This window comes from Melanaphis sacchari, unplaced genomic scaffold, assembly GCF_002803265.2.
Source record: "Melanaphis sacchari strain LSU unplaced genomic scaffold, SCAv2.0 Contig79_pilon_pilon, whole genome shotgun sequence".
Taxonomy (NCBI): Eukaryota; Metazoa; Arthropoda; class Insecta; order Hemiptera; family Aphididae; genus Melanaphis; species Melanaphis sacchari.
The window spans coordinates 305,353-332,882 of NW_020271559.1; the positions used below are offsets into that span (position 1 = coordinate 305,353).

Consider the following 27,530-nt stretch of genomic DNA (forward strand, 5'->3'; position numbering starts at 1 on the left):
GCTTTCAACAAAAAAATTTGCATTAACAAATAAATTAAAATTTAAGCGAATGTGATTTAAATACTAAATAAACAAATAATAAATACAATAATGGTATATATCACAGTTATTTAAACAATCAAGTCGGTGAATTTTAAACAATGTTGAATTTTTAAGAATGAAAATGTATTCACTTTAAAAAAAAAGTTCACAGCCTTTTAAACATAAAGCATATCAACATTATTTAAGAATGTCTCCTGTTTAATATATCAAAAAGCACTTCAGTCGAACTATTTAAATCACCAGAATCATCAGAATCGCTATCTGGTAACGTTAAATGTTTATTATCTTCGTTATTAATAATACCATATGGATTTTCAATTGATCTTGAAAATTTTTGCCATACGTGTCCAATAACACCTATCATGCACATAGCTAAGCCTAAGTATTTCATGGTAGTCAATTTGTCACCATTCCATTCCACAGCCAATACCAAAATACAAATTTCCTGATAAAAAACTCAATTAAAACAATATATTAAACTAACAGATTAAGTTATACTAACCTTAATAATACCAACTACACTTAATGTAATGCTTGATGTTTTATAAACAGCAAAATACTCTGATACTTCAAGTCCAAAAGCGAGAAATGATCCAATTAATATACGTAAAATCATATGAAAACATTCAATGTTTTCATTATTTATCCACCAATTCCAAAAATCATTTCCTAGAAATAAGTAATAAAATAATTAAGAAAACAATTTAAAAAAAAACAACTATCATTTAATAAAAACGATAAAATACTAAATTAAAACTTTACTGAACATTAATATATAAATACCTATTAAGTGGTATTATTAATTATTCATTAAATAATATATTATTTTTTTTGTTAGAATAGAAGCCTGAAAATCTAACATTGATTGTTTATAGTACTTGGACTAATTTTAAAACTATTTCTAACTTTTACTTTATTACTTATTTACATTTAAATTAATACAAGCATTTTTAAAATCAATTATAAATTTCAATATGGTTCCAATTAACTATGTTCCTATTTTTACACTAATGTTATTAAAAGAACAAGAAAAAAAAATATATAATTAAAAAGTTGTGTAACATTAGATATTCCAACTTTAAAAAACTTATTATATCATATCAATAACTAGCTATAATTTTAATTATTAATCAGTAATTATAAAACTTATTTTTAAATTTCTTACAATGTAAAACAAAGCCAAAAGTTAAAGTTTTAAAAGATAGCTTGTTTATAATTTTATGTGATAAATATATTTACCTTCTAAAAATAATGAAATAGGAAATATTGTAATAAACATCCAAGGTTGACTAAAATACATCATATCAACAGGACTTCTCATGCCCATATCTGCTTTTTGCATAACAAATTGTGATAATGTCCAACGAAAACCACTGCAATAAATAAATGTGCATTATATAATAAATTAGACATATATCAAGTATTATACATTCTTACAGCTAAAGATAAGTACATTTTGATTTAACACTTTATGTTATAGGACATCATTATTAATTTACCACCTTAATAATTTTATTAGATAAAATCACATGTTTTTATAGTTAAGGTTTGTTTGGTAGATAAGATGATATTCAAATATTAAAATTTGTTGATGTTTTCAATACATACATCTATTGAAAGTTTTTAATAGTCCATTTACATTAGGAATACTTATCTATAAAAACTATTTTTTGTCTGGTTCAGTTAGATAATGTAGAAAAAACATGACATTTATTTATTACAGTTCACGTTTTTACTTTTTAGTACACACATATTTCATACAAATAGTCAATTGGTAATAAATACACATGTACTCAAATTAAAATATCATTGATTAATTGTTTACAATTGCACATACAATAGTAACATCTGGTAAAGTCACAAATAATTATTTTTATATTTACCTGGCAAATGATGCAGTCAATAATAAAATAAATCCTAATGTACTAAAATCTGTGGTTTTGAATGTGAATAAAAATAATCCTCCAGAAATTGAAAATACAATAATGAAAAGTACCACTGACTATAAATGGAAAAAATAATATTAAAAAAATACTTATGAAGTATTATGATTACTTTTTAACTCACTGCTTTTTCTAGACGTAATATCAACGCATTAACTAACACAAAAATAATAGCTGTTGACTTTGTCATAGTGTACCTATAACACACAATTTTATAATATATTAATAAAGAAATAAGTTAATGTTTAAAATTAATAATACATACAATGAAACATTAACAAGTTCTAAGCCCCAATTTGAAAATCCAACATCTAAACCGCTTGAAATTCCAATTGGTGCAATTTTTGAAACTTTATTGTCCCAAGATAATTGTACAATAGGAATTCTCATAGTTGCATGATATAAATACCGATAAATGATTGAAGCAAGAAATTTTAAAACCAAATGACATGAAACAACAAGCAGAGGAAAATGAAAAATCTATAAAAAAAATAATGTATACATTTTATTTAAGATAAAACTAAAAACAGAAGTACATAATTTGTAGTAACAGCTGTTCATACTTGTAAAAATGATCTTTGGTAAAATGTAATTGCAATTGAGAAGAAAAAATACGGCAGTATTAAAAGGCTAGAACTAAATACATTTTTTAAATGAAACGGCATGGTCATAAAACGTTTAAATCTGATATAAATTTTGAATTTATTCATTTAATAATTGTAACGCGTGGCAAATATAAAAATTTAAAGAAATTTTAACATGTTTACATAATAAAAGTAAATTAATAGATGAATTATCATAAATTAAATGCATCTTAGAGGTACTAAAAAACACGATAAGAATACATCTAGTCAGCTAATTCAAAATTTGTAAAATTTTAATTGTTGAATACTACAGATAAAGATAAACAAATTGAAATAATGTAACAAAACACAAATAACAACACATCAATATTAATTTGCTGATAATTGATAAGAGATATTAAACTAGAAAGTGCTGTAAACTATGAAATACAAAATATCTCACAAACTTTTAAATACAAATGATTAAGAATTTCTTATCATCACAATCTTTAAAACAATTCTAATTATATACAAAAGTTAAGTTTTGACCACCACCAAAGTATTAAATTTGAGTGGTAAAAAATTTAAAAGTAATGATTAATGATAAATTATGAAATATAATACTTGAACTTTTATTATAATATTAAAAAGTAGGGATAGATTAATATGATTATTATTGTATTAACATTAAAATAATAAATACTTGATAAATTTAATTTAAAAAATAATTTAACATAAATTTATGTAAATTTTTTTTTGTTCATAATATAAGGTTATACAGGAAATTTAACTAAAGAAAAATTTGTATGTGTTACAAAAAAATTATTAACTAAAAATATAAAATAAATAAACATTCAAAATCTAAATTCTAAAGAATTATTAAACATAAATGATATAGTTAATATGAAGTATACCTTTATTATGTCAATGTGCAACATTAGTTCAGTCATTACGATAACATGTTCTGATCAAATTGTTGCCATTTAAAATATTTAAAATTTAGAAAATATGGAGTTTCACATTGTTTCAAGAATTAAGTATGCAATAAATACCTAATTTTTTGCTAAACTTTAAACATACTTATTTTTTTTAAATTTTTTTTTTGTTAAACAATTATTACACACTTCAATTTTTTTCTACATATTTTAGTGTATTTATTACATTTATATTCTTTTCCTAATCATAATATATTTTTACCATCAACTAATTGAGCAGTTGTTTACAAAAATCATAATTAAAAACAGAATCACTCATATTAGAATCAATATTGAAGAATCAGATATTTGTATTAGTGATTTTATCTTAGTTACATTACCTGATACTACTGGCATTGTTTTTGTAAAATACTTTCATCAAATATCATTATATTGTCTAAATCACCATTGACTACTGCTTGATCAATTGCATTCCTTCTTTCGTCAATTGTGCTCATTATATTCATTAGCCCTTGGTGAACTATGGCAAATTCATCATTGCAAGTAATTTGATTAACTATTAATTTCATTTTTTCCATTAAACTTAATCTCTCATTTTCAATATTTGTCAATTGTTGTTGGTAGTCTATAACTTGATTATCTTCCAATATCTAAAAAAAATTATGTCGTAATTGAAACATTTATTTCTTTAATCATATCTTAATTCCAATCTAAACATTTTAGTCAAGTATCAAGATCATTAATAAAACATCATACCATTGGGTTAATTTACATTGGCCATAATTACATTCAGCTTGAATACTAATTCTAATAAAATTATACAAACTGAATATCTTAATGAAACCAAATTAAATATATTAAAATTTGTGCATATATATATATAAGAGAATAAAATTGAAAAAAATCAATATTCAACAATCTAATTCTATTCAACAATAGAACAAAACCAATAGGATAAATTTTCATTTAAAATTTAAAAATATTAAAAAAATTATTTGAATTGTTTGCTGTTTTATTAAATTTTTGTTTATCAAGACTAATATAAGCATTTTAACATAAGACTTAGTTAATATTTACTTACTTCATGATTAAACTCTAAAACTGGTATTTGTTCATTTGACTCAATCATTTGTTGTTCAACATTTATTTCATATAAAGGTTGAATTTTATTTGTGTAACTATTTTTTATGTTTAAATGATCTGAAGTCAAAAGTGTATTATTTACATCGACAATATCTTGTTTATTAGATCCCACACAACCATTATCTGAATTTAAGACTAATGGTGACTTTTTGTTATTTTGATCATTAAATAAATCTACTAAATCACCATCAATAACATTATTAATTTCTACTGTATCAACTAGATTATCATTAGTTTTAATCATGGTATTATTTTTTTTTGCCGTCTCTTTTATAGAACTATTAATTGTAACTAAATCTTTTCTTGTTAAATGATGCAAACGACTTGTTGAATTTAAGGTTTTAACAACATTTAAAATATCATTGTAATTAGTATTAGGCATTGTTAATTGTTCTGCTAGGAAGTCTTTCTCAGTTTTGGCTAGAGTCAAACGTTTTGGTTCTAAATCATGCCCAATATGTGTTTTAATATAAAGTACACTAACTTCATTGCCTTCAACCCTGACATCCATTCTAGCTGGACAATAGGAACCAATTTTATTGGTACCTAGTGCTTTTAATTTTCTAATGTTATTGCCTTTAGGCTTATATTTTCCATCACGATGGCATTTAAAAAATAAGTGTTTTGAACCAGATGTACCAACATAGGTTGTTCGAGCTTTTACAAATCTAAAACATAATAATATAATTAAACCTTATCATAACATTACTTTAAATGTTTAAATTAAAATACTATTATTTACCTACTAATATCTTGATCTTCAACTTCATACTTCCACGCATAAAATTCATCTAAACTATCAAACTTTAATTGTTCACTAACAACTTCTGTTGGATGACAGACCATATAATGTGCAGATAAATTACTTTTGGAGCAATGGTGATTGCAAAACACACAAGATACTTTTAAAAGACTGTTGTTTTTATTTAGATGGACACTTTGAATATGCCGTGTCAACATGAATTTTAACTGAGAACTATAGCCACATTCCGAACACGAGTAAACAGAAGTTGCTATTTTATGAACATTCATATGCCTGTTGAATGATTGTTTGTAGGAAAATGGTTTCTTACAAACTGAGCAAACATATTTTTTTGAGTTGGAATGTTTTGCTAAAATATGATCATTTAAATTATTCTTTTTCGAGAATTTTTTCATACACTCATTGCATTCAAATTTTTTGCAGTTTTCAGAAGACATATTAACAGTACAATCTGTATAAGAACAAAATATTATATTTTTACTATTGAAATAAGTACAAAAATATTATTTAAATGTAATAAATATGATAATATTACCTTCAAATTATCAATTAATCAGTATATAGAATTGCAGGAATATAAAAATAACGCTTGTTTCTTGAATAAAAGAACTATAATTAATAACTGAACTATTAAAGCTACTTACTTAGTATCTGTATCTTGCTAGTAATGAATTTATAGCGTTAAAAAAATACGATTTAAACAACCATTACACGAATAACAATTTTAATTATTGTTAGAAAAGATGTTATTAATTATTATTGAATTATTTAATATTCATTATTTATTATGGTTATTACTAATTGCTTAATGGTCATGGATTTATTTATAGGATAGGTATAATTTATACTATTAATGCCATTATTACAAATATTATGTTGTTAATTGTTATCATAATAATTCAATATAATCGACCAGTAAAGTTATCCTCGACCATAATAGATTAGATTACAAAAATCACAAATTCTTAAATAAAATTATAATAAATATGATTAATTTGAGATATAGGTACTAAGATAGTAAATACTTATACAATATACATATTAATTGTATCTTTATTCTTGTTGATAATTAATAATATATTATTTATTCTTATCAGAAATATGTGATTCAATGATAAAACGTATTTCTGTTATCATAGCTCGACTACCATAATACCACATACACTATAATATAGTGATTAGGGAATGTTCATGATTAGTCATAGTCCATAGAGGAAGTCTTCAGTAGATGGTGTTTTTTTTTTTTTTTAAGTTATTTTATAACATATCAAACAAATTATTTTTTTACGTTTTACTAAATAGTAGTAAATAATTCGATGTATTTTAGACATTTTAAATAAACCTGGTACGTAAATGAATGTGTTACAATAAAACTTATAAATTAATAATAATGTACTATATCTTGTATAATTTTATGGTATTAATTTATCATTATATATTTTAATTTTATATTAAAAATATTATGATTATTATTTAATTACGAAATATGAGAATAAGATTAATATAATGTCTATAGTTAATTAAATAATTTATACCAAAAATTATTATGATTTCAGGTGCATAGTAACTTTTCTATGAGTTCATTACCCAAGGATTTTTTATTTAATGTTGAAATGAATGATTCAGTAATTTCTCAATCATCAATATCATCTGATTCAGTGTCATCTGAAAGTTCAACATCTAAATCTGATAACTTTTTAACAATAAATGAAGTAGATAAATAGTAAATATCCTATTTCAGTTCAAATATTTATTTGCTATCACTTTTTAGAATGATTTAAATGAGGATAAATTGAAAAAAGAAATTGAAAAATGCAATCAATTGATAAGAACTACTAAAGAGTGTAGTCAAGAACGTATGCGATTGGTCAGAAGACTAGTAGAGTTAAGATTCAAATTAGAAATGACAATAGAAATAAAGGCTTTAGAAAACAAAGATCAGTTAAATCAAGCCAAAGTGATTTTTGGCCATCATTTATCTTTTATATGGAAGCCAAATTTGTTAGAAAATAAAATCTGTGATGTATGTACAAAAACTATTTGGAAATACATGCATCAGTTGTATGAATGTTCAGGTAAAATAATTATTATTTTTATTCATTAAACAAAATATCTAACAATTAAATTATTATGTTATTGTAGATTGTGGATACTGTAGTCATATTTTTTGTTTAAATAAAATTAAAAGGGTTTGTACTGCAGTTTTTGCTAGTGAACATTCTATGATTTTAACTATCACTCCATCTAATGGATTGTTATCTCAAGATTACAAATGTGCTGAATGCCAATCATATATTCGTATTCGTAATTCCAAAATGTCACCTGGTAAAATAAAATAATAATATTTTAAGTATACAATTTGCATAATAACAAAACTTATTATATTAATTAAATAATTTTTTTCTTTAGAAGATACTCTTTCATTAGAAGCTCGCTTATGTGATTATGATGGAAAATTTTACTGTCCTTTACATCATTGGAATAATACTGCTTTAATACCAGCACGTGTTCTATGTAATTGGCAATTTGAGAAAAAATGTGTAAGCCAGGCATCTTTTCAACTACTTAATTATAATTTTAAATCAAAAATGTATAATTTGGAAAAACACAACCCTAAACTCTTTACATATTTAGAGTCACTCAATCAAATCAAAGTAAGAAACTAAGTTTCCTTTTTGTTACAAGTTGTTATCAAACAAGTTATTAATCTTGGATTTTTACAGAATATTAAAAATAGTTTAATAAAAATGAAAAAATACTTGGTTTTATGCAAAGTTTGGAATGCACAATTAAAAAATGTATCCTCAAGATGTCATGAATTACTATATGATAGTATTTTGTATAGTATGAAAGATATGGTTGAAATAAAATCAGGACTTTTTTTAGAAGATTTACAGAAAGTAAATGACATTTGTGAAAAACATATTCGATATGAATGCGAAGTTAGTTCATTTTTATAATAAAACTGCCATAAATAATATTTTGAATATGTATTATTATTTTTAGATTTGTAAAAATCAAGGATATATTTGTGAGCTTTGTCAAAAGGACTCAATAATATTTCCATTCGATGAAGACGCCCATGGCTGTGATAAATGTGATAATGTTTATCACTATCAATGTTGGAAAAATAGAGATTTCTGTCCTAAATGCAAAAGAATTAAAGAACGGTCTAAACTTCAAGAAGTATAATTAAATATTTTCAAAAGTATTGAAAACATTTTATATTAATCTATTGTAATATTTTTTATTTACTCAAAAATTTAAAATATTTTGTATTAAGTAAAAATATTTAATTAATTATTGTTTTATAGCAATAACTGCCTTTAAAAATAATATTAATAATTAAAATGTATCTATAGAAGGGTTAATTACTGTGATATTTTTCATTATAAATTCAATTTTATTATTATTCTGTTGATGTTTAACATATTATATATTAGGATTAAAATTTAGATAAGGATAAAATAATTATATTAACAATGATATTATAATATATTTTGAATATTATTTAAAAACACGATTATTACTTTTGAGTGAATTTCCTTAACTATAACAACAATAAAAACATTTACTTATCTTTAAGTTAAATATAATAAAGTTATTGTATTTGTGAAGATAGTGATAAGTATTTTTAAATAATATTGAAAAATCTGAACAAGATATAAATACTAGAAATCACTGTATTGCAATTTTTTTTTTAAGAAAACTAGATTTGAAAATAAAATAAACTTTTACTGTGTTAAAGATTACAAAACAGGAAATTTAGTTGACTAATGAAATTTAGAGATGATTAAATTGGAGACAAATAGTAAGAGATCGTATTACTCATATACATAGATATAAGTATATAACCATTTAATTATGTATACAATAATACTGTCGATATTTATATACATTTATTTGTCTATGGATGACATAGTCAAAACTAGGTACACTATAATCAACTTATTTATATCCATGTATCATGGTTAAAACCTATTATAGAATACAAATAATGAAATGTTTCTTAATATTGGACAAGACACAGGAAGAACTAATAAAAATGTCTTTATTTAATTATAAATATGTCTTTGGTAGGAACTTGAAATTTGGAACTGAAGTAGGTAGTTGTTAAATCATATAGTATCGATAAGATCATAAGAATAATAAGTTCAAGTTATCTTTGAAGAGAGATGTATGACCATATAAACCATATAGCACTCTCTGGTAAACTGAATACAAATCTCCGAAATCAGATATTTCGTTTTCTAGTATTTTAATAATATTTTAAGAACTTCAAATGTCATTGATGTGTACGATGGCAGTGTGAAGGTACCTTTGATAGTATATATATATATAAAAAAACAATTTATATAATTTTCAATTAAAATTATTTGATTAATTTTCAAACATAATTCTAATACTAATATATTATAGTATAATTTATATTTTATATTAATTATAATGAAATGCAATCAACTATCAGATAACATGTTTGAAGAAAGGGTTATATTTAAATCTAATTTATAGTTATTAATTTTAATTTTTGTTTTTATTATTTACAACTATTTATTATTGTCGTAATTATCCATAACGAAATTATTAAAGTAATATTAAAATGTATATTATATTTTCTCCATTATGTAGTTCTATATAGATATGCTTTGCGTATAATATTTTTGAATTTATTCAGAATAAGATAATATTTATAGTTATGTGACTTAAAATACAAAATTATTAGTCAAATATTGTTTTTAATAATTGTTTGTTTAAAATTATTATTTATGATATATTTAATCTTCAATCAAATAAAATAACTATTAACTAGTAATTATTCAAATAATTGTATTAAAAAATTATTTAAATTATTTTTTATTCGAGTAAAATATTATTTGAATAATCATTTAAACACAATTTTATTTGAATTACGCCCTACTCTGCTACTTGTATATTTTTTATTTGTTATACAAGAATGTATGAGTTTGTTCTTTTTTTTTATGGATTTGATTTGTAAATAATATACTATTATTACTATTATTGCATTTTAGTGATTTTTTTGGGAACGGGGATTTTTATTCCGCAATTCGTACCCCCATTACCCCTAAATCAGAACCGCAACAGGACACTACACAGACATTTGTTGTTTCTGTCTTACAAGTGCTTAACATAGCAAATTTACGTTCAGTAGATTTGGTTTAGCTTTGTTAGTTTGTTGGTTTTTACGATAATTCAAATTTTTAAGTAAATTATAAGCATTTTTAATTTACTATATTTTGCATTCATAAAACTCACTAAAAAACCGAACTATCGTAAAAAACCCACATACAAACACAGAAAATGTTCTTACCATCAAGTTTCATTATAGGTCGATTCACCCTAATTTTTAAACTAACGAAGTTAAACTTAATCTACTGAATGTAAATTTGTTATGTTACGCTCTTGTAAAACAGAGACAACAAATATCCGTGTAGCGTCCTCTTAATATAAAGTATTACATGGCATTAAGTAAAATAAAGAATAATTTATAAAATTCCTAAATATTTATTTAGTAATACAATATAGTACAACATGTCGTAAATTTCATATTTTGTAGCTTGTTCAGTAGTTACGCTGGAAACACCAGATAGCGCGGTTCTTGATTGCCGTGGCGGTCTTCTGTAATCTGAACGTGCTTTGCTGTTGTAGTGCTGTTCAATGGTTCAGTCTTCAGTACTCGAGATAACTACATTACGAGTGGTGTGTGTGACCGAGTCACTAACAATATTATTCTCGAATTAACCGTTTGAACGTTTTAGTTGGAAATGTGTTTGTGTAAAAATACATAATCCATTAATATTTTTAGTCCTGAAATTTCACATTTTATTTTTTGTGTTTAAAAGAAGTCACCCTGGAGTCCGGCCCGATTATTAAAAGGTAACTAATAATTGTACAATTACAGCCTTATTTATTATTTAAACTTCAATAATTATATCAGGCATTCAAGTTCTCAAGTAAAAATCTAGTTTTAAGAATAGTGCTAGTTTTTTAATAAATAAATGTTAAGTTATAATATATTGTAGGTATAACGACAAGTATAAAGAATATTTTAATTAATATAATATATTATATGAATTATGGCTATTATTTTAAATTTTAAATCTAAAATATTGTACAATAATGACAGTATAACATTAAACACACCTTAATTTGTAGTTTTATTTTTTTTATATTGAAATTTTAATGGTATACTAAGAATAGGTACATTTTATATTTTATTATAGCAGATAAGCATAATTTTTTTTTAAAGGGGAGGAATGCATTGGTGACCTTCATTATTTTCCCAATTTTGAAATATGCTTCTTAATAATTTATATAATTTTTGGCTAGTAAGTTCTTATTTCATATTTATAAATTAACATATTAATAGCAGGTATTAAATCATGATGTTAAACATGTAGTTATCAATTGTGTAATCTTTGTTCATAAAACAGAAAAAACTGAGGGTACCGAAGCCCCCTATTTTTTTAATTAAAATTGCGCCCCTGGGCTTTGTTGAAGACTGTTATTATTCAAACAAGAATGGTTGCAAAATGTATTTATTTTTTAATTATAATTTACATTAATTAGTTAAAATATGAAAATATGTGCAACTAATAACGGATTATGGTATTCATATACTATGGTTAATATCTTAAATTTTATTCGGTATTTTACAAAATATACCAATATAATAAACAAAAATTGAGGATTTTATATTTTAACATTGATTGTTGTTTATGTGATTATGTTACATGCATGATATCTATTTTTAAACAGTTATTATATTTAAATGTTTAATTTCTTACTCGATAATTAAAAAAAAAAATTAATAAGAAATTCGGATACCTATTGTATAACTGTTTGATTGATGAATACAATATCCCAATTCTCAGAATCTCTGTAACAGTGTATTAATTGACTGAAATACTTATTCAAAAAATTTAGTTTGAAAAATAATTTGTTTTTCTTATCATTTATTATAACAAATACTTTTCATGAATTCTATTTTAAATTCTTAACGTTCAATTGTTTAAAAGATTTCTTGGGCTGTTACTAAAATAATGCAGATTTCTCTAGTTTTATCTTTTATAGTTTATATCTATTCGTCAGGTTCTATGCTTAGGTAAAAGTAAAATCGTTATTACCGCTCTTTAAAAAAATAATAAGGTATACACTTGCGAGTTTAAAATTATGTCTATTTGTAATACTTAGCTGGCAATATCGTTTTGTACGGAAACTAAAATAATGGGACATCAAGTGAACACTGCCATCGGTCGGTATTGCGTGCATGGCGTGTCCATCATCGTAATCGCCGGTGTGTAAACCTACATGCATAATAATATGATGTATTACCCATTTATTATTAATACATGATTCATCGAAGGCGCCGTGAGTCCACCCACACATATATGATAATATTATAATGTATGTGCGCGCGCGCATACTTATACATATTAATAATCGCATAATGTCATGCATTAGCGGGTAGGTATAATAGAAAAATTTGTAAAATTATCAAAGTATATATCAGTCACACACACACATATATGTGTGTAGATGGTATATTTATTTTACATATATAATTAGATACCTAATGAGGGAGAAGAATATTGTATAATATGTTTATATAGTGTCGTTGTATTGGAAGAATATAATATAACGACCGCATGGAAAGGATTTCGGTCATTGGCGAAATAAAAATAATACGATTTACATATATTAGGCGTATTATCTATCCAGGTAAACAACAAAAATAAAATCGTAAAAAGTAAACCAATCGAACGGTCTCGCGGACTTGCGCCTGTTTCCCGCGTGCGAGTGTTAGAGTACCCAGTACTGATGGCTCGTGTGTATATATGCATCATCATCACCATCATCATAAGTAGTAAATACATATCAATAATATGCGTTCATAAACGTGAGTGTGTATGTGTGAGAGAGTATGTATTTATACGCGTGTGCGTGCGCGCGCGCGGTCGTATATATACACACTGGAGGCGAAAATCATTACGTGCACATGTTTATTATTTTTATATTTTTTCCCTCGGAATATCGCCCGGAGGTGTACGGTTTTTATTTTATGTTTTTGTGCGCGTTTGATGTGCCGTGACATGAGGTCGTACGCGACCCCGGGCGACAATCGTGCTGGTGCCCGAGGCCGACCGCGCGCTCCGGTGCCCCCCCCCCACGTCCCCATGCTCGCCTCCACCCCCCGCCCCCCCCCCCCCCCCCCCATTGCCTCAACCACGCCAACGACAACCGACCCCCGATCTCCGCTCGCTGCTATACACACTGATGCACGGCCGTTTCCCCCCGGGCAGGGATGACCGGACCTACGTGTATATGTGAGTGTTTGCGTCTGTTTCTATGTGTGTACCTATACGTAAATGCATATATTTATACAACCATATAGGTATATACCCGCGCCAGTATGTACGTGTGTGTGTAATATCTATCTCAACTAAATAATATATTTGTCTGTATATATATATATATCTACAATTACTTGTGTATCGGTATAGGTACACGCGGTGCTCTTCTATGCATATACCAACATAATATTGTGCGGCGGTGGGTACTCGTGCCGTACGCCCGGAGTGATCACGGCCCGCGTATATTCGTTTCCCACGTGTTTTTCGTATTATTATCATTATATTAATATTATACATAATATGTATATACGGTACACCACCCCGGCGGGATCGTTCCCACGAGCCCCGTCGCCATCGTCGTCATCGTCGTCGTCGTCGAGCGCGCGAGATCGTCCGACATAAGTCACATACACGCCGCGCGTTCACACTGTTTACGTTATACACAGGTTTAATGTATATAGATATTGTATTATCGCCGTTGATCTTATTATGCATAATATTAATTTATATACATCAACATTCATAGCTGATATTACGACGGACTGAGGCGTTAAACCAATGAAATATTATTATTACTATTATTGTCGTTGTTGCTGTCAATTTGTTATTATTATCTTATACTCTCGAAATTATATTAGGTAGGTATATTATACATATAATACACACAGATACATTATCTAGATGCGGTCTAAATGAGGTCTGTAGACGTTTTAATAAAAATAAGTGAAGAATTAAACACAAAACTAATTACGAGAAATTAACTTGACTGTGGACGATTATATGTGTTATATTTTCGACCTTTACACTCGTAAACGAGTATAATGTCTAGTATGCAGCAGTTGTAATTTGATTTTGATTTCAGTATCAAGTAGATTGATAATATACGTCAAAATTTCATTACAGATATCACATGAAATGTAATTGTTTTAAGAGAGCGAAAAAATATAGTTAAATCATTATAATGTAAATATATCTATAATATCATAACAAAACTTATTTACTCGAAAAATATCCTCAGTATGATATCCTCAGGATTCCTAGCAATATAGCATGCAAACCTAAACTTATTTTTTTATAATTATAGAAATATGAGGTCATATAACTTGATAAACTAATAATTTACTATATTTATTTTAACACATTTGTACCTACTACAACATAATACGAAACGAAACTACTTGAACTTTTTATAGTAAAATTTTTATATGTGTAACTGCTTGCAAAATATCAATGTCCAAGCTATAACTGTAAAATTTGCTGCAAGAGCATGTATCCAATTTTCGGATGTATTATGTTAAATATATTCGATGAAACTATAAAACAAGAACAAAAACGATAAAATATTTAGTTTTAAATTTTAAAAATTTAAGTGATATAATAATTTTAAAATCAATATATAACGTATAATATATTAGAATGATATCAAATATTCAATGTAGAAGGTATAATTTTATTTAATCCCAACATAAGGTATAATAAAAGTAAAACAATAATATATATTAGGATTTTAAATTCAAAATATGTTTTTGTTACGGTAACTTAAATACTCTATTACCTACACTGGCTACACTTTTAGTTGTAAATATTCTTGAACACAAATTTACCAATTAAATTTGATAATGTATACTATTATTAACAAACATTTATACAAGTAAACAGTAAACTATAGTATTTTATAGTTATTAGATCTTAATAAAATATTATTCCCTGCTTAATTACTTAAATTGATTTTATTTTTGTGAACGACTTATTGAACACAAACTTAATTTTAGAAGTAGTAGAATATTTATTGTTCAATTTACAATATAATTTAACCTTTAGATACTATTAAGACTTGAGAGTATAATATATGACATTTTCTTATAGATTTTTGGTTATATAACATATAAACGGAACCACTTTACTAATGGCACTAGTTTATGTATTAATCTCTCCGTTTCTATGCGGTGTAAAAATGGAGAGAAAAAAGTTGGTTTTGGCATGGTCGCGTTTTATTTATTTTTTTTATTATGTTTAATGTCACGTGCCTTCCGTCCGGTACAACTGGTATCATCATCAACAGGTAGGTCCGGATAATATGAAGAAGCGAAACAAATATCATTGACCTTTATTATGACGCTTTCACAGACCATAGACAGGTGCCTTATTTTTACTTCGTTCTGGAATATCAAGATGTCGCATTTTCTCTCACAGTGTTTTCACAAAACGATTTCTTTTGTAATGAATATACTGGTTTGGCCACATTTAGAATACTTTACCAAAATTATTGGTGACTAATACCAATGACAAAATACAAACAAAAATCATTAACATATTATAATATGCATCTCTATGTACTCGTGTACTTTCTTTAAAAGTATATTATGAGCATTGTGTATGTACACACGTTGACATATATATTACGTATAAAATATATGTGAATTGAATACAAAGTGATATATGGTGTACAAGAAAGCATCGCACTTTATATTTTATCTTCGATCGTTGGAAATTGTGTATTGTTCAGTGCACCTGTAGTGTTTATTTGACAATGTCAACACAAAATCATAAATTACAGTTTTAAACGCATTACACATATCCAGTATATACAAATATGGTTTGACAAAATTATACAGTCCAGTGTTACCGCTAAATTAATCTACGATGTCTGAGCGAGATAATCATCTATACATTATAAACTATATATAGGTATTCATAATAAGTGCATGTTGCTCACTCGCCCAAATGACATTTTTATATTATTTATTTCATACAACATGCGGACAATTGGATTATCGTTTTCAGTTACACCTTAGGCGTGGTCACAGCGCGTGTGTATAGTATACACGTTCCATGTATAATATGTTTTATGTGTTTGTATACTATACAGTTTATAACTATTCTACAATTTTCCACCTTTTTCGTCGTATTGTGAACGATTTTTTTGTGATCAAACCAGAATCATCTTCAGTATCGTGTACAACGCCCACGAAATTGTCGACCCACTATAGATACATAAGCTGTATAATACGATAAGCAGCAGTTGGCTAAATTCAAATAGAGAATTTAAACACTATACAATAATAAACAACAATGATCCAGCTGACTTTAAACTAGTGGGTGAATACTTACTCATAATGTCGTTTTGAAATAAATTGTAATCAATTTACCCGACTGTGATACCCCCACATAAAGATATTTTTTATATGATTAAAATTAAATTGTTTAGTATAATAATTTTAATATCACACACAAAAATCAAATCAAAATAATATAAACAACGTTAATTTTGTTCTTACCAGAATTAATTTCGAGTTTTGGTTTTCTGTTTTCGATTTTATTAACTAAACATAATTCTCATAGTAATACTAATATAATATACTGTATGTTTTATAAGATTTATTTATTTTTCAAATTATACTCACTGACAGTAAAAGAGTTATTATTTTTATTTTTTGATTTTAGACGAAAGTGTGAAGTGGTTCGAGATGTGGACGGAATGGAGCCTAAAGATCTCACTTCATCCAGATCCTTATATACAAGTACACAAATCAAAATCAGGTGCGTACCTGTTTAGAATAATATTATGTTCATAGTAAATATGTATTGGAAAATATAAGTACAATGTACGTACGTTTCTATAATTAATTCCAACACGATGACGAGATTTTTAGTTGAATTTACTTTTGCTGTGTATTAATACTCATTTATATTTGTGGTGATATCGTATTGCTTGTCGGTCAATATTCAATATAGATAATACACATACACATTTACATATATTGAACACCTACTTATATAAAATAAAACAAACCATCTATAAACATTAGAATAAGCTTAAAAATAAAAATAAAATACCACATAGATGACTAAGTAATTTAAATAATTTGCATGATTAGAAGTTTTAGGTGTCTTTTATAATTTATTCTGAGTACCTATATAATATTTTTATGTAGACACCTTATAACGTTAATTTTTCAATTCCTGTTTAACAATAACGAAACTATTTTTTTTACAATATTCAATCTTAAACATTGAAGTATTAAAATATAACGTCATTAATAAAACATTTGATTTGGTTTTTAATATATGACAAGTAATACGCAAAGTTAATAGTAAAGTTTCAACCCTTAATCTTAACCATTGATATCAATTACACTATTGAAAATATTCAATAAATAATCATTATTCATCAATTGGTTGTTTTTTTTACTCAGAAATAATACATATTTATAACTAATCTAAAGTAGGTACATAATATATAGCGTACAATAATAAATATATATATTGGGTACAAATGTATCTATATATTCTATATTGTACTTAAATATATTTTTCCATTATTGAAAGTATTTTTTAAGTGTTAAAATATTGAATTGCTAGACAAATAAACTAATAATAAACTTGTAATTTTAATTTGTGATTTTAAACATCTATCAATCTTGAGTATTTGCTTTTTAATAAATTTTTTAGTAATTTTTTTTTTATCTGTATTTTAAAGTTTTCTAAGTTTGACTTTTTATTAAAAAAGAAGTATCTTCGTCTTTATATTCATATAAATATACTATATTTTTTTACATTTATATAATAAATTTATCACTAATAACATTGTAAAACAATAAATAATATATAAGTTAAAGGAATAATATTTTTCTATTATTTAAATTTATATTAAGCAACAAGTTATTATATTTCAAATATGGAAAATAATACTATAAAGCTATTCAATTTGAAAGTTTCACTAAAATATACACACATAACAAACATAACATACGATAGGTATATCTTGTATATTCAAAAATAAATCATTTCTGGCTGATTGGATTTATTCGTGCCTATATTTTGGTTATATATATATATTTACTGATTATTTGAAAATGTTAACTCCGATTGCTTTCTTATTTAAAGGTTTATGATTTTTTTCCTTTTTCCATTATAATAATATTTGATTATTATTTGTATTTCTCATAGTAATTCACCGGCCACGTCTCCTACCGTATCACATAACAGCAATTCACCATCACCAACACCGGTAGTGCCGACTACCGGTTACAACCACAAAATCATTGCTGGCATACCATGTGTAGCAGCCGCGTCTAAATATACAGCTCCCGTACATATAGACGTCGGCGGCACCATTTATACGTCTTCACTGGATACTCTAACCAAGTTAGTTGTTAGTTTAATGTAATATGTATGGCATTTTATCCATAGATATTTGCATGTATACGCAAATAAATTTGGGTTAATTACCCAATGAAACCTCTCTATTAATATAAGTATTTACGTAAGGTCACGGCGCAAACATGGGAAATAAGTAATAATACCAATCAATGATGCGAAGAGTGGGTTCTGTTTCCTTTTTATTTATATATATATATTTTTTTTTGGCTTACCTAACGATTGGTCCTTTCAGCATTGCACGCCGTGTCCATCGCCTTTAGCGTTACACGAACGCGCTACGCTTCACTAGTCACTCTCGCATAAAAGTCGTGCATTACGAGTCTTCGATATTTTATATACCTATGTATATAATACGGGATTTACTATTTTTCTATAAATATTATTGCCTTGTTATTATATGTCTATACAGAAATTTAATCTCATAGCACACACTTGAAGAAACTAAAAAAAAAATAAACGAATGTATTGTATTGTTATGTTATATGTATTATAATTTATATTTATGTTTATTATAATATGTAATATGTATAAATACTTTAAACACGATAATGTCATTATTATATTATGTTTAAAAAGTATGGAAATTACAATATTATTTTTTTTTTTTATCGAATTACACGTTTTCCAATATAATAGTGACAGAAATTTCATTATACATTTTATGTAAATGGTTCGTGCATATTATAATAATACAACGAACACAATTCGAATATTTTATACCGAAAGTCTTACATTCAATTTAATTTCAGGAATCCTGATACCAAACTGGCGAAATTGTTCAATGGTAGTATACCCATAGTGTTAGATTCTCTTAAACAACACTATTTCATCGACAGGGATGGCAAGATGTTCAGGCATATTCTCAACTTTATGAGAAATTCGAAGCTTTCGTTACCTGAAAATTTCACTGATATTGACCTATTACTAGAAGAAGCTAGATATTTTGAAATCACTCGTAAGTAAATTTTCAAAAATTGTATCAACTATTATAATGAGCATACATTATTTAGTCGTAGCCTATTATTTCGTTTAATAATTTATAAAGGATGTTTCATATAAAGTGTGCAATTTTTGAAATGTGTAGGATTTTTTTGTTTGAAGGTTGTCAACCATATTTTAATTATTTTTTTCATCTATTATCACTCCGATTAAAAAGTAATTGTTTTTATTAAATTTAAAATTGTCATGGAGCGACTCAGTAACCATCAGCGTATACTCATACTGAAAACCCATTACAAAAACGGCGAGTGCTCAGCTGTGACTGTTCGTAAACTCCGCACGACTTTTGGACGTGTAAAGCTCTTACTGCATCCAAATTTCTGAGGTTATTACGGAAACTTGAACAAACTGGTTCAGATGAAACATAAAAAAGTTCAGGTTCAAACCGTACAATTCGTATACAACTCAACATTACAGTGAGTGTGAATATGAATCCTGGAAATAATGGCCCGCAGAGATAGTGGAGATGGCATATGGTGGATATAATTTTTAAACATTAAATAAAAATGTACTTTGAGTGTAATAAAATAAAAATTTTAAATTTATTTTTTATTCTGACTGATTTATTTCATGTTTGAAAATTCGCACTTTATGAAACACCTTATATTATAAAACTAATTAAAGTCCTAAAAAGTATGTCGCGTAGTATTTGAATTCTTAATAAAACATGGTTTTTTTTTGTATTTAATGAGATAATTGGGCATATAAATAGTCAGTTCATTGTGTATTTAAGTGAGATGCTATTATACCAATAATACCTACACGCTGTTGTCTGAGGACAAGGTTAAGAATGTAAATTTCTGGTCTAGTCGAAAGGTATTGTGTGGCTGCAGTCTTTTATACGGCCCCGGGTACGTGATACTTGTCTCACTTTCGAGCAATCATACTAAATCTTTTACATCCGTTTTTGTCCCATCATCATTATTATATTCATAACATTCGTAATTCGTGAAATATGGGCTTGAAATATAGAAATCATTAGATAAATTAAAATATTGTGTAATAACAATTGATCATGATTCACGATTTTGGTCTTTTTCCGGAGGCAATTGAATGATGTTGAGCATTTTTGAACAAATAAATGTTACGTGACAACAGTATAACATTAAATTGCATTTATATTCGAGTTTAGATAATTCAAAGAGAATTATTTCAATATTACATTGTACAATTTAGTAGGTAGTTAAAAAAAAAGTATAAGAATTTATTAATTTTAACCCTATGCAAGTTAAGTGTTAACCAGTTCGATCCCTCACGCAGAGTTATTTATTGAACAAAGAAAATAAACATATTATATATCTATTTAAAAATAAAAATAAATATTAAATTTAATTAAATGTATATATAGGTATTCATCGTTAATAGAATTAAGGTTAAAAAATATTATGAGTAATCACATGACGTATCGCCATGCGTTTTCATATAAACAATGATAAACAGTGTATAATGTACACATATATAAATAAACATGCAAATAGTAAATTCCGAGATTATGAGGTATACTTACCTACCCCTCTATTATTTATATGAATAGTTAAATGAAGTTAATTAACCTGCACTCTGCAGTATAATACAGTATTTAAACTTGATAATATTATATGTAATGTATATTAACAGAAAAATAATGTTGATCGTATATTTATTGTGTATATAATCAGTGAAATTGGTTTATTGTTCCAGCCATGTGTAAACAGTTAGAAAACTTGAAACGAGATCGGATGAAATGTAACCGGACGAACGGTTGGGATTCCAACGGCCCAAGCCGGTCCAACAGTAGCCTTTCCGGCACGAAAGACCAGTACGAGTGCGTGTCCGTTCACGTGAGCCCGGACCTCGGGGAGCGGGTGATGTTGTCTGGTGACCACGCGGTTTTGGACGAGGTGTTTCCGGAAACGGGACACTCGGCACTGGAACCCTCGGCCGGACGTCCGGCCGTGTCTTGGACGCCCGTGGACTCCAGACACCTGGTCCGGTTCCCGTTAAACGGATACTGTAAGCTCAACAGCGTGCAGGCCATCACTCGGTTGCTGAACGCCGGTTTCACGGTGGCTGCAAGCACAGGTGGCGGTGTACACGGCCAACAGTTTTCCGAATACCTGTTCATTCGAAAAATGTCCAATTGACTAACACTCATCGGACAGACCACGTTGGGTAAAATGACAACATCAAATCATAATTTATAGATATATATATATTATACTCACCAATATATTTTCACGCGTTACCTGAAAAGTGTACGTTTTTATAATATGATAATACATGTATAATATATTGACGAAATTAGTTGTATAATTTTAGATGATATTAAATTTTTTTTAAGGCTGGTTTATATGTTGAAAATAACTTTACTTTGGCTATTTTATAATAATATATATTATGCCCGTTTTGTATAAAATTATAGATGACTTATTATATTTTGTTGGATGTGAATAATTTTGCAATAAACAAACAATAACTTCACATATTACACATACAATAGCAGTAGTTATTTACAATGAAATCAGTTAAGAAATTAAAACTTGGTCACTGTGTCATATTGTACGGTTTATACTTCCTTCCTTCTTTTTTCACTATTCCTATACATTATATCTAAAAATCATTTCAACCTTAAAATTTACAATAAAAGCGAATAAATTCAAAAGCGTATTCTAAAACATGAACTAAATAATACTGCAGAGTTTTCCGAAACCTACGTACGCAATAATATCCGTTAAATGTTTAGTAAATATAGATATTTGTTTCGTTTGCTTAGTAAAAATAAATAAATTATACTTAAAATATATTAATTTAATGGTATATAAATGTGTGCAAATTATTTATCATTATTATTTTTATAAATATATATATATATGATTCTGGATTTAAATTTCATGAAAACTATTTAGAAATCAAAAAAAGCTTTATAAGTGTCATTTCATTTTAATCTTAGCTACTAGTTTTTCTTTAATCTTCAGACAGACTATATTCAAATAAATGATTTGTTTACTAATGCATTGTAGGTTAATTTATCAAACGAAAAAAATAACATATTTGCATAGCCTTATTCATATCTGAAGTTATCGTACAGCACATTTACTTTATACATATTTTTTATTCGTGTTTTCACCACCCTCTTTATAAACCAATATTTAAGGCGAGGGAGGAATAAAAAAAACACAACATGAAGTCACTACTTAGTGGTCGGCTATCCTCTTTCATACTAGCTGGTTTATAATCTGAATAAACCTGATATTTTGCTGTTTTTAAATAGAATAAACATCACATTGTACACATTCAATGTGAGAGTATATAAATCTTCTACTGATGGATCTATACGACTGTACTCGTATATATTATTAATACATAACCTGTATCGCTAATCATTCAACGGTTTTCAAAGTTGTTTTGAATCGATTAGAGTAAAAAATAAATAAATAAAAATAAAAATCGTTAGTTTTGTAAATACGTTGTCAAACTCTGACTTATGTATATCGCGTAAATAATATTTTTTCCACTATATAGATAAAAAGCGATGATAGTACGTATTTTAAATTTCGTCTAACAATTTTGTTTTGTTTTAGGGTGTGTAAAGGTACTTAGTTATATTAAATATGACTATACGAGTATGTATTACTGTATACGACGTCATCGAGGACTGAACTATTTTTCCCGTGTGATTCTTATTTCTTTCACTGCAACGCCTGAAGTAGTTTATAAACCCCTCCGGGCCTAAGCGAGGTCACTCGTTGTCTATATCATATACTCGTATATTCAATACATCTATAATGGTTTTCGATAAAACACTGTTTTTTTTTTTTTTTTTGCGTGTTAACGTATTAAGGGCAAATTATTATTGTATAAATGACTATAAACTCGTGTTTACGCGTTAATACATACATATTTTGTACTTAATGACTTTAAAAAAAATATAACAAACGTTTTTGCAACGGCAACTAATACACTACGTGGTGGATCATAAAATTATTTTATTTACAATAAATTGAATGTAACATGGCCGTAATTAAAAATGTCAATAATTGTGCGATATTTGTTATATAGTTAACTATAATACACATTACATACATACGTGAAACCGATTCATCGCTACATTTTTACGTGTAATATATTATATTATATTTATATGTGTTTTTCAGCGTTTTATCTGTAAATAAATACCAATACAAGTATACTGAGACGTTGTGCACTGTACTTGTGCATTAAAGTCGCACACAAGAGCTGCTTAACACAAGTGTAACTTTAAAGTTAGGAATTATAGGTATGTAGGTACCTAAAATTTAATAATTAAATTTTTTCTAATTTTTATTAATAGTCGTTTTAAAAAATTAAGATACTTTGTATCGTATCAATTAACTGTAACTTATAATGCTTTGACTTTTAACTAAATCACTTTTATCTTAAAATACAGTTACAGAAACTTAGAAATATATTTTTTCTAAATCGTTATTCATATTTCAACGAAAACTTTTTTTCGTATTTGTAGTGTGCTATATCATAGATTATAGCACCGCAGACAAATTCCACATAGATATCTAAATTTTTATCAGTGACTAATAACCACGCCAACGACATTATTATGTATTAAATATATTATTGTGTATAGTATCGTACTTGATCAGCCTATCGGTCGATAATCTTAAATTCTTACATATAATAAAATATAATACGGTCAATGGTCACGACTCATGACAACGACCGTATCAAATACACATTAAATAAATAGCGTAATTTGTATTTGCTATGAAACGAATACAAAATGACATATAAATAATAAGTATTAAAAATATAGCTAAGTATAATATTACAGAATTATTATGTTATAAGTTATTGCTCAGAAAAGTAGTTTGAAGGGGTCACAAACTCACAAATATCAAATTTTATATTATAATACGTTTAACGGTCGGCAGCGGTCATACAGCACGATACATGGTACCTATATAGGATGGATATTAGACATAATATTATATAGTATTTGGATGACGGGTACTCGACTATATATTTATTTATCAACGCGAAACGATACACCTTTCGACTACAACGTTTATTTTGTTTAAATAGCGAACATTGTACTTACCAATAAATAGTATTTCACTAATACCTACGTAGGTATACGTAGTTCCATTAATGCGATCACTGAATGAGGTGTTTATAATTCTCACAAAATCGGGGTTGTGGCAAAGATTTTAACGCCTCTGGGCGCAACGTGCAGCTGTTTGACGCCCACTTTGTTATAATTTGTTCTTTAATTTTCCATCGCGATATGTATTTTATTTTTTCGTCGATGACTTATCGACAATATTATTATTAATCATAGCCGCCGTATCTGTTCCCACAATCGAAATACAAATACAGTATCTACCGATTAACAGTATTTTACTACAGACGTGTAGCTCTATAATAATATATATAGCTAGCTATTATTAAGTGTTATATTATAGGTGGGTTATATATATGCAATGTTGTCAACAAGAACTATAAATTTACCACACACACACGTCTTTATATATTATAATATATTTTTTGCTGATTATAATATGCATTGGTTATATTATAGTATAGGTATATACACTCGTATCCGCATGTTATTGAAGATTTAATTGGTACTCGTCCGCGGTGATGTTTTGATTTTAAGCGCTACTCGTTTAACATCATATTATTATATTATGTCTACCGTGTTATACGTGACGTGTGTTCATGCACACTCTCACACTCACACACACATTTATAACGTTATTATGTATATTTATATAGCTACTCTATAGCTGGTAGCGCGTGTAACAGTTTTGTTCCACGTGCGCGTATACATAAACTATTAAATCCGCAAACATACACACATAATCCATCATAATATGACATTATTTAGTTAAGACGTCCAAAATTGAATTTCGCTTTTCAAATCCTACAACGAACGCATCGATGATACGTATTGACGGTTTGCGTCGATTTCTTGCTATACAGTGCAAAAAATCACGCGCAACTCGACGACAACGGGATTGCAGCATCAATAATAACAATAATAATATAATCGTGCACGGGTCGTTTAAATATCTCATCATCGATACTTATTATTATAATTCGCCGCTCAGTTTCTGGGACGATGGATTTGCACACAGACACTTTATTACTATGATCCTAAATACATATTATTGTACACATTTCACCAACTATTTATTTGTAAAAATATATATGCTGCACGCGTGCGCCGTTATCGTATATGTACAGCTACAACGGCGATGTAAGTTTACTCAAACATATATTTATATGAATGTATATTATGATGTTTTAATGTTTGTAGTGTTTGTACGTATTCTTATCGTACGTCAAATTGTGTACACATTATTTGCGCGCGGGTATGTTATTATCGAAAAGTTAAAACGTATATATTATGAAGTGAGAGAGAGACAGAGACAGAGACGGAGAGAGAGAAAAGTGTTAAAAGTTTCGAAGGTGTTTTTAACGTACAACTCTATGGTGATATATAATATAATATTGTATATAAGTGCATAAAATAATAATATAAACACATATATACGCGGTGTATAATATTATACATATACATATTACATATATATATATATAGTCGAGGGAACGGCGGCGCGTTCACAAAAGTATTATACATACTGCAATATAATATGATGCATATATACATAAAATATATATATATAATAATATATTTTATAGAATGTATATAAAGGTCGTCGTGGTAATATATATCTTTGCGGCCCGGAGGCTATTTCCGCCGTCCAAAGAGCGTCGCGCGCGCGGCTACGGCGGACATGTATATACGCTAGCGCCCGCGCGCCAGCACACACACACACACACACATACACGCCCGTGGACGGTGCGCTGAGAGAGGAGATCCGGAGAGAGACGGTGCCCGGAGCGATGTTAATTTGTAAGTCCGCGTCGAACGCCCGGGGCCGCGTAGACGCGCGCTCGCTACACCGCTGCCGCCGACGACGACGACGGCGGCGGCGGCGGCGACCTGCCGGATCTCGCGCCCCCCGGGGAGGCCGCCCCCCGGAGCCCCTTCACCTCCCGTACGTAGCGTCGCCAACCGCCGCCTCGCCCCGTAAAGTATTCATAGGACAATATAAGACCGTCGGGCACGAAAACCGCCCCGGCCCCGGCCCCGCTGCCCAGACGCGGAGACCATCCGCGCGAACCCCCCCGGGCCATCAATTGATTCGAACGCGTATGTATAATATATGTATATATATATCGGAGTTGCCATAGTTACAGCCCGGGGCGGTATCCTCGTCAGTGTGCGTGTGCGTATACGTCGTGTACGTGTGCCCGCGCGTATATACGTATATATATATATATATATTTATATATATGTGTGCGCGTACAACTGGCTCACGCCCCGGAGCAATGCACCGCCGCCGCCGCTATACCTCTACCCCTTCGTCGTCTTCTTCTCGCAGTCGCCCGTCGCGTTTTTCTACTCGTTTACGCGCGTATATTATATATAATACATTATTATTATTATTATTATTATTATTATTATTACATCGTCGTCATGAGCCTTATACTAGGTATATACAGCTGATGCTGTGTCATATATACCGATTACCTGTATGTATTGTATGGTTGTTATGCCGCGCACT

At 27.9% G+C, this 27,530-nt stretch overlaps 4 protein-coding genes across 4 annotated transcripts; 2 read left to right on the plus strand and 2 right to left on the minus strand.

The window, feature by feature from the left end:
- Window positions 1-115: 115 nt before the first annotated feature.
- On the minus strand, window positions 116-2,710 carry LOC112601485 (solute carrier family 35 member C2). The gene is made up of 7 exons (XM_025349140.1): window positions 2,549-2,710; window positions 2,251-2,465; window positions 2,110-2,182; window positions 1,926-2,044; window positions 1,282-1,415; window positions 545-711; window positions 116-487 (listed from the first exon to the last, which is right to left on the minus strand). Exons 1-7 carry the CDS (start codon window positions 2,693-2,695, stop codon window positions 224-226), a joined length of 1,119 nt encoding a protein of 372 aa, XP_025204925.1. The 5' UTR covers window positions 2,696-2,710; the 3' UTR covers window positions 116-223.
- Window positions 2,711-5,200: 2,490 nt separating this feature from the next.
- On the minus strand, window positions 5,201-5,961 carry LOC112601486 (zinc finger protein 81-like). The gene is made up of 3 exons (XM_025349141.1): window positions 5,925-5,961; window positions 5,373-5,840; window positions 5,201-5,294 (listed from the first exon to the last, which is right to left on the minus strand). Exons 2-3 carry the CDS (start codon window positions 5,824-5,826, stop codon window positions 5,287-5,289), a joined length of 462 nt encoding a protein of 153 aa, XP_025204926.1. The 5' UTR covers window positions 5,827-5,840; window positions 5,925-5,961; the 3' UTR covers window positions 5,201-5,286.
- Window positions 5,962-6,605: 644 nt separating this feature from the next.
- Window positions 6,606-8,632, plus strand: LOC112601514 (differentially expressed in FDCP 8 homolog). Its single transcript, XM_025349178.1, has 7 exons — window positions 6,606-6,734; window positions 6,946-7,101; window positions 7,161-7,464; window positions 7,532-7,714; window positions 7,799-8,043; window positions 8,113-8,331; window positions 8,396-8,632. Exons 2-7 carry the CDS (start codon window positions 6,964-6,966, stop codon window positions 8,579-8,581), a joined length of 1,275 nt encoding a protein of 424 aa, XP_025204963.1. The 5' UTR covers window positions 6,606-6,734; window positions 6,946-6,963; the 3' UTR covers window positions 8,582-8,632.
- Window positions 8,633-11,059: 2,427 nt separating this feature from the next.
- On the plus strand, window positions 11,060-22,232 carry LOC112601544 (BTB/POZ domain-containing protein kctd15-like). The gene is made up of 5 exons (XM_025349229.1): window positions 11,060-11,284; window positions 17,206-17,301; window positions 18,712-18,909; window positions 19,674-19,879; window positions 21,604-22,232. The coding sequence occupies exons 2-5, from the start codon at window positions 17,240-17,242 to the stop codon at window positions 22,044-22,046; spliced, it is 909 nt and encodes a 302-aa protein (XP_025205014.1). The 5' UTR covers window positions 11,060-11,284; window positions 17,206-17,239; the 3' UTR covers window positions 22,047-22,232.
- The last annotated feature ends 5,298 nt before the right edge of the window (window positions 22,233-27,530 follow it).